The 19,435-nt window shown below is 45.3% G+C and overlaps 3 protein-coding genes across 6 annotated transcripts in view; 2 read left to right on the top strand and 1 right to left on the bottom strand.

The window, feature by feature from the left end:
- Positions 1-5,402, top strand: part of NIBAN2 (niban apoptosis regulator 2) — a 48,847-nt gene extending 43,445 nt beyond the window's left edge. Inside the window, exons 13-14 of the mRNA XM_039327132.1 lie at positions 1,221-1,332; positions 2,073-5,402. Of these exons, the coding sequence (XP_039183066.1) occupies positions 1,221-1,332; positions 2,073-2,788 (828 nt within the window). The 3' untranslated portion in view covers positions 2,789-5,402. The remainder of the gene's footprint in view (positions 1-1,220; positions 1,333-2,072) is intronic.
- Positions 5,403-6,353: 951 nt separating this feature from the next.
- SLC31A2 (solute carrier family 31 member 2) lies at positions 6,354-18,127 on the bottom strand. Of its 2 annotated transcripts, none has more exons than XM_039327138.1 (4): positions 17,922-18,127; positions 13,577-13,643; positions 10,165-10,348; positions 6,354-8,077 (listed from the first exon to the last, which is right to left on the bottom strand). In XM_039327138.1, exons 1-4 carry the CDS (start codon positions 17,928-17,930, stop codon positions 7,909-7,911), a joined length of 429 nt encoding a protein of 142 aa, XP_039183072.1. In that variant the 5' UTR covers positions 17,931-18,127; the 3' UTR covers positions 6,354-7,908. The 2 variants fall into 2 exon arrangements, with proteins under 2 accessions (XP_039183072.1, XP_039183073.1); XM_039327139.1 differs by lacking the exon at positions 17,922-18,127 and adding an exon at positions 14,183-14,201.
- The window catches only part of STXBP1 (syntaxin binding protein 1), a 31,251-nt gene continuing 26,206 nt past the window's right edge, over positions 14,391-19,435 (top strand). Inside the window, exons 1-2 of one of the 3 annotated variants that reach the window (XM_039327136.1) lie at positions 14,391-15,772; positions 16,587-16,693. In XM_039327136.1, coding sequence (XP_039183070.1) covers positions 16,663-16,693 — 31 coding nt within the window. In that variant the 5' untranslated portion in view covers positions 14,391-15,772; positions 16,587-16,662. Of the gene's footprint in view, positions 15,773-15,846; positions 16,694-19,435 lie in introns of those variants that run through there. The other 2 variants (XM_039327133.1, XM_039327134.1) reach the window with 2 other exon arrangements.

Below are 19,435 nucleotides of genomic sequence, written 5' to 3'. Positions count from 1 at the left end.
GTTTCATGCCCCAGCTAGGTAAACTCATCAGTGATTGAAAGGACTGGGGTGTGTGAGGAGGAGGAGGAGGAGGAGGAGGAGGAGGAGGAGGAGGAGGAGGAGGACTGTGGAGTCCTTGATGCTCTCTGAGCTTGGTTGTTTTCTTGCAGATGCTTCACGACCCAGCTAAGTAACCTCATCAGTGATTGAAAGGACTGGGGTGTGTGAGGAGGAGGAGGAGGACGACGACTGTGGAGTCCTTGATGCTCTCTGAGCTTGGTTGTTTTCTTGCAGACGCTTCACGACCTAGCTAGGTAACATCATCAGTGCTAGTAAGATTTGCTCCCTGTTTATATGCATCAACACTGTTGATGTTACCTAGCGGGGTAGTGAAAGGTTTGCAAGAAAATAACCAAGCTCAGAGGTACTGGATATAAGCAGAGAGCAAGTCACACTAGCACTGATGAGGTTACCTAGTTGGGTAATGAAATGTCTACAAGAAAACAATCAAACTTAGATGGCACCAAAGACCTCCGAGTTGAACTCTGAGCTACAAATGCTATCAATGGCCACTCCTCTGTAGCTGGTTTGTGTTTACCAGAAAAGATGCAGATATCTAATATCTAACCCAAGAGGTAGTATATAATCCATTCTTACTTCAAAAGGCTCCTTAAAACTGGGGGGACCTGCTGGATTCCTATGGATGCTAACCTACCCTTGAAATCTGCCTTCTGGGCTTCTTATTTTCATTTGATCTGTCTTTAAAAAGAGAGAGGAGATGCTTTTAATTAAAATAAAATGACACGGCAGACTGACCTGCTTCAAACAAAGCCCCAGTGCTGAACATTTATTTCATTTCCAACAAAGACTTTATGGCCCATGTTGGCTTCAGGGCAGAAGAGTGTCCCTGATCACACCTGCTGTTTCTAAATAGTTGTTTCTCCTAGCTCAAGGACACCTTGAGCTGCTCTCCAAATTTGTTGTGGAGAGCAGAAGAGTTGCCGCGTAAAGTAATGTGGGCCAAAGATTTGACTTCTCTTCTAAGAGCAGATCCTAAACGCTGTATCCCTGTGGGCCTTATGTCTAGGGCAGGGGTTCTCAACCTTGGCAACTTTAAGACTTGTGGACTTCAACTCCAAAGCTGGCTGAGGAATTCTGGGAGTTGAAGTCCACAAGTCTTGCCAAGGTTGAGAACCCCTGGTCTAGGGTAACTTCTCAATGGCCTGCTTTTGTCTCATTAGGACCTCTCAAGATTCCAGGAGCTGATTTTTGAGGACTTTGCCCGCTTCATCCTGGTGGAAAACACATATGAAGAGGTGGTCCTGCAGTCTGTGATGAAAGATATCATGATGGGTAAGAGACTTTGGTTCGGTTTTGATTGAGTAGGATTGTAGCGGATTGGAACCAGGTAGGAAAAGATGTTGTTTGCACCTCCTACTGTCACGGAGGGACACCTTTGTAAACTGTCTCTCCAACTTCAAGGCTTTCAGAGATGTTACCCTGATTCCTATTATTCTAAACTGGATGGATAGGTGGGTGGGTGGATGGATGGATGGATGGGTGAGTGGGTGGGTGGGTGGGTGGGTGGATGGATGAATGAATGGATGGATGAGTGGAGGGATGAGTGAGTGAGTGAGTGGATGGATGGGTGGATGATGAATGGATGATGGATGGATGGATGAGTTGGGTGGATGGATGGGTGGGTGGAGAGATGGATGGATGAGTGGATGAGTGGGTGGATGGAGGGAGGGAGGGATGGATGGATGGATGGATGATGGATGGATGCATGAAGTTCCCCTAACCAACATGGTTTGCTGGATGTAATGGAAGAATCCCATAGTTCTGTGGAACACTGGCTTGGAAAATATTCCCTAGCTATTATTTAGTTTAGGATATAGAAGTTTCCATCTGCATTTGTCCCATTGTCAACTGCTATCATTGAAACATTTAAGATTTAGACAATAGTATGTTCTTATAGGGTTAATGCATTATTTTCTGATGTTGTTATTGTTTTTTTTTTTAAAAAAATGGAGAACTGGTAGCCTTACTTGACTTTCAACACCTTGCTTCTTTTCCTTTCATGCCTGTTTCAGCTGTGAAAGAGGCAGCCGTCCAGAGGAAGCACAACCTGTACCGCGACAGCATTGTGATGCATAACAGCGACCCCAACATACATTTGCTTGATGAGGGGACGCCCATCAACTGGGGAGAGGAGTATGGTGGTGAATCAGACGTAGACCCTTTGGACGAGAAGCAGCACCGGGCCAAGCAGGTTGTCTCCATGATCCACGTGGATGAAAGCGCTCTGCCCTGTGAAGTTGGCTCTTTGGAAAGATCTCCAGATGGCTCAGAACCAGAGAAGTCCGACCGCTGTCCTAGTCCTCAGACACAGGATTCCTCTGAGCCTGTGAAGGAGCTCCGTACGTTGCTGGTGAAAGAGGTGGAGATCCCAATTCCAGATGACCATAAGGCTGAGGAACAATTACACAACGGTACTATTACACAAGAGAGCGGAGGAACCCCGGAGCCCAGGAAGAAGGAGACCTCTCAAGCAGAAAATGGTTGTACCACAGAATCCTCCACAGAGCTCCATAGAGAGAAACAGGAAGCCCCAGCCCCTTCCCCAGTTGCCCCCACACAACTCCCAGCTCCAGATGGAGGAATCCAAGCAGAATGCCCGGAACCCGCCAATAAAGAGACAGGCGAGGAACAGGTCTCTGCTCAAGCCAGCAAGGTAGAAGCAGAGATCCCAGTGGAGAACAGCCCCAAGGTCACAGATGAAAGCGAAGGGGTGCAGACTCAGTTCTAGATCAGCCTCCCCCTTGGAAGAGGATTCCTCATGGCCAGATAAACACTAACAAACTGGGGGCCCTGTAGGATGAGAAGGACAAAAGCAAGTTGATCCAAGGACAGTGTAGGACCATCTTCAGCTGTAGATGCCCTTGATTCTTCTGGAGAAGTTCTGCCTTTGGAGGAGGGGGAGGGAAGGAAGGAATTGCAAGGGAGGAACCCCAGAATGCACATTCTACATCTCTTGGGTCCAAGGTGATTTTTTTTCTAGCCTTTTCTTGTGTTTCCCACAAACAGGCGCACACACTAGTTCTCCTGACTCAACGTTGTGTGGTTGGTTTGGGTGTTATGGAGAAGGGACTTCACCTTAGATGCTAACAAATGCCTGGAGGGTTGGAAGAGAGAGAAGCCATGGTGTTTCCCCATCTTGATCCAGACTGGTACTAATTTGACTTTTTGACCCGTAACTTGGTTTTGATGTTTCATCCCTTTGCCTTCGTCTAACCATGGATGGTAGAAGGCTCTTTCTCCTGTTTGGGGCGGGGGTGGTCATTTCTTCTCCTCACCAATGTTCACAATTAGGAACGGTTCTCTCTTAACTTCTTCTTTTCTGGGCCCTCCTATTCCAGATGATTTTAGCAAACCATCCTAGAATTGATGTGGGAGGTGGTCAAATTGCGTTCTTCTCCCCCCCTCCCTGCACCAATCTCAGTCCAAAGTTACGCAGAGATGGAAAGCCCTAGTTCCAGGAGAAAGTAAGTTGACTTTTAGAAACATGTGGATGTGGGTTAGAGAAAGTGGTGTGTGCTGTTGAAGGCTTGCTGGTGTTGGAACAGACCAGCAAAAGTTGACAGATAAGACAAGACTAATATAGGAATTTAAGTTATTTCAGTGGGGACCGCTGGCTGAGATGTCTTATGTCTGAACCGGTCAGCCAAGGATGCACCATGAAAACAAATAACCAGTATATGCCATGCTAATGTAGGATCGTTCATGAGTTGGTTATCTTGGTCTGCTCAGGTATCCTTGGTTTACCTGCACAGATGCTCTGCTGAGTGAATGTTTGTTTTTCTGTGTATTTCCCCTCTCTTCCCAGGGAAGCAAAGCAGCAGAATAATCTTAGAAGCAGCCAGCAGAGATCCTATAAAAGGACCCTATAAAGAGAGATCCTATGTGCGCGAGTCTTCAGCCTAGTGGGAAGTCATTGAGGTTGCAATTTTTTTTTTTTAAATGCACTTGGTGTGGTGGCAGTTAACAATTTTTTGGGGGGACACAAAAGGGAAAACGGTATTACTTTTAGCTTCGGCAGTTTCTGGAAAGTTATGTTTAGCAACTCAGTCGTGTTCTTGCAGGGATGATGTAAGATCACTGGCGTTCTTTCAATAGGACCTCATTCCCTGTCAATTTAGGAGTCCCTGTTGCTTGCGTGACATGGGCAAAAGTGAAATAAAAGGTAGGGATTCAGGAGAATCCCATCCTGCCTTTATAAACAGAGTGTATTTTCCTCTCTTCTACCTAAACCTGTGAAGTGGATTGAAAGTTGGAAGCTACCCTGAGCTTCCAACTTCCAGCAATGGATTTATTAAATACCAATCTAATCCACATTTATACACATAGACACACCTCTACTACTCATCCATCTACTCATCCATCACTGGAGAACTTCAGAGAATATGGTTGGGCTTTTGGTTTTTCACCTCCTTGAAGGACCAAGTTTTATTCTTGTTCAACTTCAAGTTCCATCTTGAGAACTTCAGTCAACCCCTAAGTCATAGTGAGCCAGGAACCTGGCAACATCTGGATGGTTTCTGTTCTGAAGGAGATGTTGGTATAGTTCAACTTGGATTCTTCTCGACACTTACTAATAGCGAAGGGTGGCTTCTTCTGTCTTCTGGGAAAGCCATAGTCCCCTTCCAAGTTAGCGATGAAGGTTTCTGTCTTAAGAATCTCCACGTTGACTGGATCGATTGATGAACGGGCCTACAAGAAGTAATTTCCCCAAGGCCTTCACCCCCATAAGATGGAAAATAACTCTCTCCTTGTTGATTTTTCTCCTTCTTCTCCTCTGTTTTCATGGATGGGAAGTACAAAATATGGGTGCCTCGTCACGTGCTTCGCCCTGAGTCAGTCCGGATCTGCTGGCAGAAGATTGCTCTTTTGAGAGGGCTTCCATAATCTCAAAATAATAATAATAATAATGATTGAAATTCAACTTCTAGGAAATTGTGGTGCCAACTGAGGAAGGGAGCCCTTTTCAAACCAGGCAGATGATCTTCATTAGATCCAGAAATAGGAAGACTCTTTGGGAAATTGCCCATGATCCAAACATCTCAACACTGCCCACCTCATCCTGATTTGCTGCTGTAACGTTCCAATTTCACCCTGTTTTTTTTTTAATATTTGTAGTCATTCCTCTTTGAAATGATTGTGGAGAGTGAGAAAGAGAGGAGAAAACACTCACTCGGATTTTATATTTTGTCCTCTTTTAATGCCTTCTGGTTAGGAACCAAAGCTTCTTTTCCTCCTGTTTCTCTCTCTCAACGAAGATAGTATATATTGCAAATCTTATACCAAATGTTTAAGAGAATGTGCTTATATATATTAATAAAAAAAATCAGCTTTATTTAATGCTAGTTCAGCCCATCTCCTCTTTTATAAAAACATCTGTCTAAAAGACTGCGGTTTTGCTCTGTGTGTGTTCTCTCCAACTGGTGGGATTCCTCTTTTACGAAAGTTTACAAAAACGCATTGCCTAATTTGGGGGCAGGACTGGCTCCTCATTCATTTTTCAAGAGACGGGAGTTTTCAGCCTTGAGGTGGAGAATGCTATTCTGACTGTGTTCACCAGTTTTATCAAGTTTGCCTGGCCTTGCCAGACAGGGAAATTAAACTGCACGGGAAAAAGTTGTTGCGTGATTAGACACACATACACAAAGACATGATAACCTACTCCCCTCTAAGTTAAAACGATTAAGCTACTCATTGAGAAAGTATTCATAGATAATTAGTAATACATTTATTGGATTTTTTTTTTTTAAAAAATACATTTCATACTTGCTTCAGTTTTAACATGGATTTAAGTAGGTGCTAGTGATGTGCAAAATTCCATTGCAAGGGACTCTGCCTTTCTCTTCCAGAGTATACAATTCAGGGATGACCTAACGTTTTGTTTTGTTTTTTTGGAATGTGATTTTTCAGCCTCTCCAAAATAACCGTGGTCTAGAACAGACATGTCAAACACAAGGCCTGGGGGCCGGATGTGGCCCGCGAAGTGGTTTCATGCGGCCTGCGAAGCCATCCTGGAAACAGTGAGGGAACGGCCCCGCTGCCTTGGCCCTGGCCCAGGCCAGCCAGGAGCCAATGTACAATTTTGTGGTGGCCCTCTATGCTGAAACACATTCAGTCTTGGCTCCATAAGCCACCCCCCTGCATGGCCTGAGAGGAACAATGAGGTTCCTCCAGTGGACCATGCCTTGGCACTTGCCCTGGTCCCACCTCCTTCTACCAGAGACCCTCAGATCTGTCCCACTCCTGCCCAGGCCCCCACAGGCACCCCCTGGTCTAGAAGCAAAAGGAGACAAGTCTGGAATTTCTTGGAATGTTTTACTCCCCAGAAAGGAATGCTCAACACTTTTATAACTGGTGCCAATCAATTCAACACATAGAATTGCAAGGAGATTCGTGAAGGTAACTTACTTAAAACTACGCAAGTAAATTAAGACGTCAGACCTTTGCCTGCTAGCCTGTTAAATTGTTCATCGCTGAATGCAAAAGAACAGTTGGAAGGGACCTTGGAGGTCTTCTAGTCCAACCCCCTGCTCAAACAGGAGAATCTATACTGTTCCGGACAAATGGCTGCTCAAAATGGCCCATCCGTGTAATTGCCATCCAGGCCCTATTTATACTGACTATTAGAGATGGCAATTCCAAAGATTTAGGGCAAATGCTTGGAGAGGACTCAGTTCTATCACATTCTAACTTGAGTAGGATATTCTGCTAATTTTAGCCCAAGACTATTGCGCTAGTCCTTATTGATATTGTCCAGATGTGTGACACCTTAACTCTCTTTTTTGGACATGCGAGTCGGAAACGGAGGAAACCGCAACTTCATGACTGAACACGCTAAGAATTTGTCTCGTTCTCTTCCCACCTCTAAATCATTATTTTAAAACACCTATATAGTGATCACGACTCTTCTTTCTTGGCCCTGAGGTCCTCGGGTTAGTGATCCAGCCTGTGAAAAAGGTGGTAAAGAATCTGACTGCTCCTTATTTTGACAGCACGTTGGCTTAATGAAAACATCTGGGAGAAGTTTAAAAAAAAGGGCAGAATAAGCACTGAGAATAGAAAGACCGGATCTGTTAAAAGTGCTGCAGATCGTGGTGTTGGCGAACGGATTCTTTCAAGTGTGCTTGGAAAGCTTGCAAAGCTTATTCTCTACTCTAGATCAGAGGCCCCCAAACCGGTTCCGTGGAGAGGGATTTTTCCACGGACCGGAGGGTGTGTGGTTTTGTGTGCTATCTGCATCCCATGGATGGGGCTTTGCTTGTTTGTGCGGCCCAGTTGCTGGCGTGCCGAGGCCCGGTACCGATCCACGGACTGGGGATTGGGGACCCCTGCTCTAGATAATAGGATGCTTATCCCCATCACTCCCTTCAAGGTTAGGGGGCAACATTTGCCCCTCCGTCCTGCCTTTCTACATTTCCGCTGGCCGCTTTATTTTCCAAGCAAGTTAGAATTATGCTGATGAGCTTTAAGAGGCACCAAAGATAATTTGGTCAGAGCTACCCCATCCCAAACACATTCGGTAGGGCTTGAAGGCAACCTCTGCGACAATCATACTGTACTCTTAGATGGCGATGAGGGCCCTCTCCTTGAAATTCACTTTCTGGGCCACGAGAAAAGTCATTTTTAAGGCACTTAGGAAAAAAAAAATGGCTTGAAATTGGAAGCACAGTTGCTACTTTAGAGGATTAGAAGTTGGACAATGTCCTGTCGGCTGAGACGAGAGATAAAATCAAGCTCAAAGAGATCCTCAGCTCTCTCGTGGGGAGGAATTGTCCCCATAGAAGCCGTTCCAGTTGCAAAATCCGGGCGATTTGCAGTCTTGAGCGTTCTCTCCAAGAAGCTTCCACGCTGCTATCTGAGGCACAGTAGCGGATACGCCACGAAGTATCCGATGGCTGAACCAGCAATCACGCCCAGGAAAATCCACGTGTTGTAAGTCATGACGGCCAGCATCACTAGGTAGCCCAAAAACACCTGTACCATGTGGAGGAAGGTCTCGGCTAGGTGCCACGAGAGACGCCTTTGGAAAGAAGAAAACAAGGTGTCTTCAGCAAGTGAGTAAACAGATTTTTAAAAAAAATGTTCTGCTCTCTATCTTCCCTCTGTCCTTTTTCTATTCCTCCCGAAGGCAAACTTAAGGGTGTTTTAACTTAATGAGGTTCCTTGTGTAGGGTTTCTGCCAACTAGGCCTTTTAGAACCTAGATTATAGAACAATACGGTTGGAAGGGAACCTTGGAGGTCTTCTAGTCCAACCCCCGCTTGAGCAGGACATTTCTGGAAACAGAAGAGAAGAGAACAAGAGAAAAAAGAGAATAGAAATATAGTATAGAAGAACGGAATAGACTAGAGTGAGCAAGCTCAACCGAGCCTTGCCAGCGTTGGCTCCATTAACACAAAGGGGCTTTGATCACCCAAGACTCGAAAGACAAAAGATGCTTAAAAAGCTGTTTGGTGTGGCTGTGATCCAGCTTATACACCTATCTTGGACAAAACTTGGAACACGGGAGTGGCAGCTGCTGTAGATGCTTACCTGAGGTTCAGCTAAAGCAGGGGTGGGCAACCTTGGCTCTTTTAGGACTCGTGGACTTCAACTCCCAGAATTCCTGAGCCAGCCACGCTGAGGGGAAAGGGAGAAGTTTCCAAGCTGAGCCATGGCTGGCTCAGGAATTCTGGGAGTTGAAATCCACGAGTCCTAAAAGAGCCAAGGTTGCCTACCCCTGACCTAAAGGAAATAATGGGACTTCCAACGGGCAGGGCTGAAGGACCATTGTTTCCAGTGGGTCTTTTCTAAATAGGGTACCAATAAAGAGGAATAATTATAGCTCAGGGTGGAAATCAAGGGATCCTTGATGCTCTCTGAGCTTGGTCATTTTCTTGCAGACGTTTCGTTAGCAAGATAGGTAACTTCATCAGTGCTAGAAAAGAGTGGGATCCCCACTCCCTTCTAGCACTGATGATGTTACCTAGTTGGGTGATGAAATGTCTGTAAGAAAACAAGCAAGCTCAGAGAGCACCAAGGACCCCACAACTTTTTTCCTCTCCTCCTCCTCCTCCTCTTAGCAAACCCCACTCCCTTCTAGCACTGATGATGTAATTTAGTTGGGTCATGAAACGTCTGCAAGAAAGCCACTAAGCTCAGAATGCACCAAGGACCCTACCCCCCCTTCCTCCTCCTCCTCCTCCTCCTCCTCCTCCTCCTCCTCCACAAAGCCCACTCCTTTCTAGCATGGATGACGTAACTTAATTGGATCATAAAATGTCTGCAAGAAAACAACCAAGCTCAGAAAGCATCAAGGATCACACAGTCCTCCTCCTCCTCTTCTTCATCCTCCTCCTCTTCCTCCTCCCCCCAGCAAAAAGATGCTCTTCCTCCTCCCCCCATTCACCTCTAGCACTGAGGATGTTGCCTACTTTGGCAATGAAACGTCTGCAACAAAACCACCAATCTCAGTGAGCACCATGGGCCCCTTTAAACAGAGCCTCCGCAAGTGGCAGCGCTTAGCTGATCTTGTAAATAAAATAAAATAAAACAAATGAGCAGAGAGCTTGCTTAATGCATGAAAGATTTTGGGGAAATCTGAGACTTAAACTGAATGTTGGAAGGGCCGCCCCTGACAGGGCAGAAGTGGAAATATTCCCCAGCTCTGGCTTGCTAAAACGAAAGGCAACCAGATCGACATGTCCCTATATATAATCGGGAGCCAAACTTCAACTGCATCAGATTGCATCTTTTTCATCTTTTATAGATTCTTATCCGGCCCGAATAGCTTTTTTTCCCCTTTTCGAATGACGGAATGTTTGACTCAGCCTTGACACCCACAGCTAGAGAATGTTTATCTATTCCCCTTTGAAGAAAAAAAAAAAACGTACGGTAAAAAGCTTGCTGAAAAAGTTTTTGTTTTGAGAACGTGAACGATGTAAACAGGGAGGCTGTTTTGCAGGTTTGTGGGTTAGCGCAATCCCAGCTCTTCCCAGCCTTCCAACAAAGGTGCCCTTTGTGCAATGGGCATTGCGGCTTCCAAAATGATGCGCCAGATGTAATTGGAAGAGGGGGGGGGAGAAGCAATAACACACAAACACAAAGGCACACACAGCGTTCTCCTTACTTCTTTAGAGAGCTGGTGGTGGGCCCCACATCTGAGTTCATGGAGACCCCTTCTCTCAAGTTCTCCTGACTGATGCTAGGGGCCACGGCCGTCTGGGAATGCTGGATCAGTTTTGCCTTGCCAACCTTGATACCTTCATATATCACGGTGAGTAGCATGATCAGGAAAACGGAGAGCACCATCCCTGTTAAAAACACAGCAGAAACACTGGTAAGGGCTAACAAAGGAGAATAGAATATGGAACACAGACTAGCAGAGTTGGAAGGGACCTTGGAGGTCATCTAGTCCAACCCCCTTGCTCAGGCAGGAAACCCCATACTATTTCAGACAAATGGCTGTCCAGTCTTTTCTTAAAAACCTCCAGTGATGGAGCACCCACAACTTCTGGAGGGAAGCCGTTCCACTGATTTAATTGTTCTCACTGTTAGGGAAATGTCTCCTTAATTCTAGGTCCGTTGCTTCTCCTGCCTTCAGATGCTTTGGAGGATAGCTTGACTCCCTCTTCTTTGTGGCCACCCCTGAGATATTGGAACCCTGGAGAATATTTGTAGCTCAAGATTGGAAAGAAGAGTCCTTGGTGCTCTCTGAGCTTGGTGGTTTTCTTGCAGTCCTCCTCCTCCTCCCATAAACCCCATTCCTTACTAGCACTGATGATGTTCCCTAGTTGGGTCATGAAACATCTGCAAGAAAGCCACCAAGCTCAGAGAACACCAAGGAGCCATCCCTGGTAAGGGCTGTTGGGTGGAAGGGAAGTAGGTTACCTTCTAAGCGGGCTCTAATCAACTTCATATATTGTTAAGACCGGGGAGGAGGAAAATAGATCCCCTCCCCCATTTTAGACAAAAATGTTGTTGCTTTAACCATTCGACTCTTGGCAACTTTACAGCCAAGTGCTCTCCACACTTCCTTCTCAAGCAGGGCTTCCTCCAGTTGTTGGCTGGTTCGTCTTTGTATCAGTTTTGATCTCATCAAGCCAGATGTTGTCTCTGCTTCTCCTGTCTTCTTGCTCTACCAACTGTTCCTAGCATCATGTCTACGGAGGTTCTTCGTCCTCCAGTCCTGGTTGTCCCAAAGGTGCTTTTTCAGGAGGCAACTGGACTTCCTTGTTTCTCTTTGAAGACGTTTCTCTTCTCATCCCAGAAGCTTCTTCAGCTCTGACTGGAGGGTGGGGAATGGAAGGACTTATATTCCTCAAAGAAAAACAAAGAAGTCTAGTTGCCTCTTGCTAGCATCATGGACGTCTTCAATGAACTTGCACGCATGACCTGGCCAAAGTAAATGAGAGGTAGCTATGTGATTTGAGTTTCTAATGATAGGTCTGGGTTTACACAATTCGACACCTGGTTGTTCTGGCTACCCAGGGCATGCACAATAATTTATGCCAGCACCACAATTCAAAGGCGTCAATTCTTAGACCAAAATACTAGAGGTGCCACGGTGTGAACTTGAGAGACAGCTTGCAAGACGCAAGGAGACCCATCCCTAGCGAAGGGGCCCCAGCCCCAGCTAGCTAACATAGGCACTGGGAGTTATAGTTCAGCAAAATCCAGCAGCTTTTGACGCTTTGCTCTTCGGCAGGCCCATCGGTGTGGGGCAAAGACGTGAGTACGACAAAACAGCCACCTCCAGCTTTTGTCTGCTTGGGAGCGAAGGGTACAATTAAGGCAGGGAATTGAGTTTCTTCCCAGGGTTGAACAACTTGGCTTAACTCCCTGGATTTTCTCCTTCTCTTCTGACTCCTGGGGGGGGGGAACAAAAGTGCTTTTCACCACCCTCTTCCTGCTGAGAAATGCTGCCTTGTCAGGCCAGAGTTGAGTAATGAAATCGTTGTCTCCGTTCATCTTGATGCCTTAATGAAAAGCCACGGTTCTTCTTTGTTTCTGGATCAACCAGCCTCACCAGATCGGATCTTGCCAAAGCCAACAAGATCAGGGATGGGACCGTCCTATTTACCAAAGCTCGCCTTCTTTATTTTGGAACCGGTCTGATTTGGTTGCCAGGACTCCTGAGCAGAAATTGATGGAAGCCTCTTAAGCCGATCTGATGTTCTAGACTTCTAGACAAGATCAGGATAGAAAGCTGGTCTGGCTGCACACTCGCGCATCAGCTGCCAGCAGCGTCTTGATTTCCCAAGAGCTGGATTGAAGTTGCACGAACAGGTTAGGAAAGAAAAGTTAGAGATGAGGGCTTCTGCTAGGCTTTTCATTTGGAAAGCCACCCCTGCATGCCAAGGAGAAATAAAATGGAGACGGGAGTGGTTAGTGAGCATTCTAGAGCATTAGAAAATGGTGGCAAATATCTGGAGCTCGGGTGTAGGATGAGGGTGAAGGTTCGTGCCCCGAGCTTGTGGGTTGGTTTCCGAACGTTTTCGTTAACAGGCTAGGTAACATCTTCAGTGGCATCTCTCCAATTTGCTTCTGTGACGGGGCAGACCTAGCTGGTATGCTTGGCAAATCATAACAGAGTTGGAAGGGACCTTGCAGATCTTCTAGTCTAACCCCCTGCTCATGCAGCAGACCCTATAACATTCCAGACAAATGGTTTTCCATTCTCTTCTTAAAAACTTCCAGTGTTGGAGCATTCACCGCTTCTGGAGGCAGGTTGTTCCACTGGTTAATTGTTCTCACTGTCAGGAAAATTCTCCTTAGTTCTAGGTTGCTTCTCTCCTTGATGAGTTTCCATCCGTTGCTTCTTCTCCTGCCTTCAGGTGCTTTGGAGAAGAGGTTGACCCACCCCCTCTACTTTGGGGCAGCCCCTCAGATATTGAAACACTGCTATCAGGCTGCCCCTAGTCCTTCCTTTCACTAGACCTACCCAATTCCTGCATGTTTGATGTCTTTGTTTCTGATTTGCCCTGTGGCTTATTTGATAACCTAGCTATAGTTGCGAAAGTGGGACCTTAAGAAAGCAAGACCTGAAGAAAATCATTTTCCGAAGGAGCTCCTTGGATGGGAAGCGAAACATCTTCAAAGGAAAATAAGAAAGTCCAGTTCCCCCTGAAAAAAATACACCGTTGGGATAACATCGCCAGCGTACTTAAGCAAATCCTTGCAATATAAACATGGCTGTTCTCCTTTCGTGTTGCATTTGCAATACTTAAGACTCTTCAAAAAAAAAAAAAAAAACTCTTAGAATTCCACAGAGGACAGTTGAATTGTGTTCAAAGCAGTTGCTATGAATCTTGTAGCTAGCCTGGGTCCTTCAAGTTCATTTTTTGGGGTTCTGGGAAAACACTCTCAAGTCGAGTGTTTGAAGGAAATCTGAGATGTCAATAGGGCAATTATCCCTAACTGCCCTTCCCTCATGGCTAAAGCTCAGATTTCGTACAATCAGTCCAGGCTGAAAGACCTTTTTTTTGGGGGGGGGGGGGTTGGGCAGCTCCTGTTTTCCTTAGATAAGTTCGTTTGCTCACCTCCCGGGCTGTGGACATCCCAGAAGTCAAACAGGAGAATCACTTTGTCTGAGAAAAAGAAATGCATCTGTAGGGAAAGTGGAGGCGAAAGAAAACACAACAACATGTTAATATCTGCACGTCTTTGGTGGCTAGACCTTAGTTAATTCCAATTGACTTGCTGCTCTTAGATCTGGACTCTAACCATTTAAGGGACGTAGAGACCGTGTAGGTCTCTAATCCAACTCCTGACCCAAGGCAAGAGTCCTTACACTATTGTGGAGAAATGGAGGTCCAATCTTTCCTGGAAAACCTCCCGTGATGGAACACCCACAACTTCTTGAGGCAACCCGTTCCACTGGTTAATCATTCTCACTATCAGGAAGTTCTTCCTTGGCTGCAGGTTGTATGCTGAACTTCCATCCATTGCTTCTTGTCCAACCCTCGGATTACAGAGAGTAAATCAATGGCTTGTTCCCAGGGGCAGCCCTTCAAGTATTGGAAGACAACTATCATGTCCTTCCCCCAAAATCCTTCTCTTCATTAGACTAAAGCTAACTAAACATAGCCTGACTTGTCCACCACTTCTGTTGTCTAGCCATGAAGTTTCCCATAATTTCATTTTACCTTTGCACTTCTTTGAGATAAGTGGACCCATTTCCAAACAAAACTCTGGTTTCTGATCTAGAGAGAGAGGGGGGGAGGGAGAGGGAGGGAGAGAGGAAGGGAGAGAAAGAAAGAAAGAATAGATAGATAATTAGATAGATAGATAGATAGATAGATAGATAGATAGATAGATGATAGATAGATAGATGATAGATAGATAGATAGATAGATAGATAGATAGATAGATAGGGAGGGATGGATAGGGGGACGGAGAGAGAAAGAGATGGAGGGAGGGAGGGAGAGCAAGAGAGATGGGCAGGCAGGCTCATTGGACTTCATATACAGTAATTAAAAAAAGATTGTTAGTGGAGGCAAATTTACAATTTGTTTTTTTTTTTTGGTGTGTGTGTGTGTGTGTGTGTGTGTGTGTGTGTGTGTGTGTGTAAAGGAATACAGTCTGAACAGGATAAAATCAGATGTAATGGAACGGCTAATAGGCAACTGGATGCAGATTACCGTCCATGTTTAATCTCTCAGCATGCTGGTTAGTATGAAACAATAGGCTGACTCTGGATGTGGTAATTATTGATCACGTGAGCTTTTTTTCTGTGTGGGAAACCCATGATTATCTGTCATCTTACTCTTCCTAACTAAGGCTTCTGCTTTTCCTTCCCATCGGGCTTTTAAAAGCCGTTTGCAAATACAGCTGGTCTTTCTGCAAAGCATTGAAAACCTGGAGTTCTCAGTTTGTACCTTTGTGACTGGAGCCAAATTCCACCCTCCCTCAGAAAGGCTGTTACAAGTTGTTGTTGTGAACAACAACAACAAATAATAAGAAAACCAACCAGTCACTGGGGACAGACGTGGAACCAAAGTCAGGGTAGAGACAATATTGGCGTCTCATCCAAAAGGATTCCCACAACAATTCTTCCCGCTTTTCCTTTCCCACTCCAAAAATCTCCACGTTTGCAGCTTGATCCTTTTGAAAGGGAACTCACAACAGTGCAATATTGCTAGAGGGCTGGACTAGAAGACCTCCAAGGTCCCTTCCAGCTTCTATTCTATTCTATTCTATTCTATTCTATTCTATTCTATTCTATTCTATTCTATTCTATTCTATTCTATTCTATTCTATTCTATTCTATTCTAAAATGGGGCACAACTCATTTAAGAAATGTCTCATTTAGCAACAGAAATGTTGGACTCTGTTGAGGTCATAATTGAGCCTCTCCATGTTCAGTTTTGTCTTGGCTGAGGCTCTTCCATGCCCCGATCTGAGAAAGCATTCGGAGGCCTTGTCTCCCAATCTTGGCATTTGTGCTTCTTGTTACCTGGAGTTTGCCAAGGTTTGGGCAGGTATTTAGGCGGGACTGGATTTGCCTAGGTGTGGTAACAGTGAACACAAGTGGAGGAGGAAAAAAAACCAACACCCACACTGGCCAACAACAACAGCAGCAGACGGTTTCTCAATCTGCAAGGGAGATTTCTGGATGGAAGTAGCGACTCTCAAATCAGCCGGTTCTTTGTGTAACTACTCCAAGGAAACTGTGGGAGGAAGTTTAAGAAGAGGGGTTCTCCCACACTCGCGTAAATTCCGAAACTAGAAGGAAGGTAACACACACACACACACACACACACACACAGAGAGAGAGAGAGAGAGAGAGAGAGAGAGAGAGAGAGAGAGAGAGAGAGAGAGAGAGAGAGAGAGAAACAATCCAGCTTGGATACATTGTGTTTTTGAGGGTCCTTCGTGCTCTCTGTTCTTCGTTGTTTTCTTGCAGACGTTTCATGACCCAACTAGGTAACAGCATCTAGGCCACCCAACCAAAGAACCACCAAGACCACTCCCACATACTCTTAACTGGAATATAAATTGAGAGCAAACTCCACTCTCTACTAGCACTGCTGAAGATACCTAGTTGGGTCACAAAACGTCTGCAAGGAAACAACCCACCTCAGAGAACACCAAGGACCCCACTGTCCTCCTCCTTCTCCTCCTCTTCACAGACCCCCATCCCCCTCTAGCACTGATGATGTTACCTAGTTGGGTCATGAAACATCTGCAAGGAAACAACGCAGCTCAGAGAGCACCAAGGACCTGTATAGTTCAACCCTGAGTCTACAGACATTCTCCTTTATAAATTGTGTCTGTGAATTTATGAAAGCAGTTCTGGAGAAGCAAAATATAGACTGTTTAGGCCCAGCGCCCTAGAAAACCCAGGTTGAGAGTCTAGAACCCAGTTGGTCAAGCAGATGTTTTCGGAAAGTTCTCCAACCAAATTATAAAATCATCCCTGTCTCTGAATGTGATTTCTCCTATTCTCCCCCCTCCCCAATCAAGGATAGACCTCCCACTCAAAATGGGTCTTCCACCTCCTATTTTTGCTAATGGCCACTTTTCGGCTTCTCCTGTTTTCTATTCCAGCATTCCCCAACCTTTCCAGCTTTGTGGACTGGCGGCGGTGGGGAGAAAGGATAGCACACATACCCACTGCTCACAAATGGAGCTTCATACATTCGCCCGCTGCTCACGTAAGTGTAGCTGTGCGTGTACGCTCACCTGCTACTTCCGCAGCCCGCTTCTGAACGGGCCATAGCCCGGGGGATTGGAGACCCCTGTTCTATTCTCTTTTGTACCTTCCTCCCCCCTCCCAGACCAAATAACACAACTGCGCTTGTGACAGCGAGTTCCTTGCAGGACAGTCGCTAAGCCCTCAGAAAACCAAGCAAGCAGTGGGTTAGTGTTAGTCCTCAGTTTCCCCCCCCCCCCCGTCTGGTGTCACAGCTGAGCAAGGAAAGAGGAACACGGTGTGTAAATTGGCCTCCAGAAGTTTTTGCAATGTTTTCTCCTACTGGAGAACCTTAGACGTGGGTGTCCGATTCAAAGATATCAGCACTGGTTGACATTATGGGAGAACAGCTGTTTTAGCAATGGCTCAAAAGCTTCAGGAATCTGCTAGCCATTTTTCCCAACTTTCTGTTAAGGATATCGGCTTTCGTCAGGACCAAGGTGCCCCAAATTTTGTCTTTTAATAAAGAAAGTTTGTTGGAAAAGGCGCTACCAGATTCCGGGTCTCTCCCCCCCCCCCGTCTAATATCTGAACTCACTGACTCTTAACTCTAAGAAGTTGTGTAGGTTTCCATTTGTACGGAGTCCCACAGTTGGTTGACCAAGCTATCTGTTTTAATCACATCTCACTTGCCTTTCTGGTTTATATTCCCCTTTGCCCTTTGAGTTACATTTTATATCTTGCTTTGTTGATGAAGTATTTTATATCTTGCTTTGTTAATGAAGTAGCTGCATAACAAACATTTTTTTTTAAAAAAAAACAAAACAACTTAAAGAGATCAGGAAGAACTTTGAAACTGACACAACCATCCTGGATGTATATAATACACTCTTTTTGTAACAGTTTTTTTTTTTTTATGACAAAGTAACAGCTAAGCAAAACATTTATTTTAGCAAAGAACCCACAGATCAAAATAAAAGACAGACACTGGACGGGGAGACTGAGAAAGAGTTTCAATCAATGGGCGAGTCCCTATTTTGCTACTTAACTGGGAGAAGTGATACAAGATTAAAGGGATCGACTGATTCATAGTCGATCCAGTCTCCCCCCCCCGTTTTTTTTTTTTTTTTTAAATAGCAGAGATGACATTTCTGATCATCAAGATTTTTGATGGGGAAGCCACGGGTTTAATGTTATTGCGGATTGACAGAAAGAAAGAGCAGAAAAAAACAAACTGAAAATAGACTTACTGGCATCATTGTGCTTTCTTTTCTTTTTTCCCCCCTCCACTTCTTTTAGCTGCTTTTGTGTGTTTTTTTCCCTAGTAGAAAAAGCAGTACACCAAGCTGCGGGCGAGTGAACGCGATCCTTAAAAGTCTTTGCTCGGTTTCTGTTCGCCCCAGCTCTGCAGGGTTCCGCCTTTGGCGAGAGTCACCAATCTGGGGTTAATGAAAATAAAGTCAAGAGATATGCTTGCAACAGAGGCTTCTGCAAGCTATGACGCCAGCGGGAGGCGCAAGGCATGCTGGGGACTGTAGTCCCTGCCTCTGGATTTGCCCCCCCCCCGATTAGATTGACTCTTAAACAAACAGCGCGTCCTTGCTGCGCGCTGGGCATGAGTGAATCTCCATCCAAATACGCGGGTGGATCTTGAAACCCGATCCACTGTCCCCCGCGGGCTACAATGCCCACGACCCGTTGCTTCCCAAACCAGACTTGGGACTTGTAGTCCGTTAGGCAGCTTGCAGGGCTGATGCAGTCAAGATCCCTTCTCACGTAAGCAGGGTGTGAGTTAACTTTCGCCTCTTTAGCAGTGGACAGATCCAGAGTCATCGCACCAAGTCAAAAGGGAGCCAAACCTTCCACCAGCAAGATTAGCAAAAAATGTTTAAAAATATGTCAGATAGATGTTGGAAATGTAAACATAACATAGGCACGTATTATCATATTTGGTGGACATGTGAGAAGGCAAAGGCTTATTGGAAAAATATACGTATGTGGTTAGAAAAAATATTGGGCGACCAAGTGGATTTTAAACCTGAACTTTTTCTACCAGGCACTATGCCTGAAAAGACTAAGAAGCAGAAATTATATTTAATTTTACACATCACCACAGCAGCGAGAATAATTATTTTGCACAATACTGGAAGAATGAAGGATTGCCATCAGAGGAAGAAATAATCAGGGAAATCCTGGAATGTGCAGAGATGGACAGATTTAACTATGAGGTTGAAAGACAAAGAAGATACAGACTACTCTCAAATTTGGAATTTATTTTATTCTTGGTTAGAGAAAAGAATGAAGGATTAGGAATTGAACGTGTATTAGCTTAGCAAACTCCAGACAACTTGTTGATTGGAAAAATTAACATATGTTGATGAAAAAAAATTAATAAAAAACAAAACAAAAAACAAAACGGAGCCAAGCCTGCCGCAGAGATCTGCAGGATTTTACTCCTTCCTTCCAGTGAAAAGTCTTCGTGGGACCTTTTTTTTTGGCACTGGGTGCAAATGGCTAGACCTGGTTTTTAGACTCATAGGGCTGGAAAAAGGACCTCTGGGGTGTCTCCAGAGTTCGAAGGCCTGCTGGAGTCCTCATTGCATCCCAGACAAAGGGTTGTCCGATCCCCAAAGGTCCTTTTTCAGGAGGCATCTGGACTGCTTTGTTTTTCTTTGAAGACGAGAGCTGAAGAAGCTTCTTGGAAGAGAAGCGGAAACACCTTCCAAGAAAAAGAAGAGAGTCCAGTTGCCTCGTGAAAAGAAGC

This window comes from Crotalus tigris, unplaced genomic scaffold, assembly GCF_016545835.1.
Source record: "Crotalus tigris isolate CLP2741 ecotype Arizona unplaced genomic scaffold, ASM1654583v1 scf7180000024350.909852, whole genome shotgun sequence".
NCBI classification, from domain to species: domain Eukaryota; kingdom Metazoa; phylum Chordata; class Lepidosauria; order Squamata; family Viperidae; genus Crotalus; species Crotalus tigris.
Note: the sequence above shows the minus strand (reverse complement) of the source record. Positions and strands in the feature narration are given on the sequence as shown.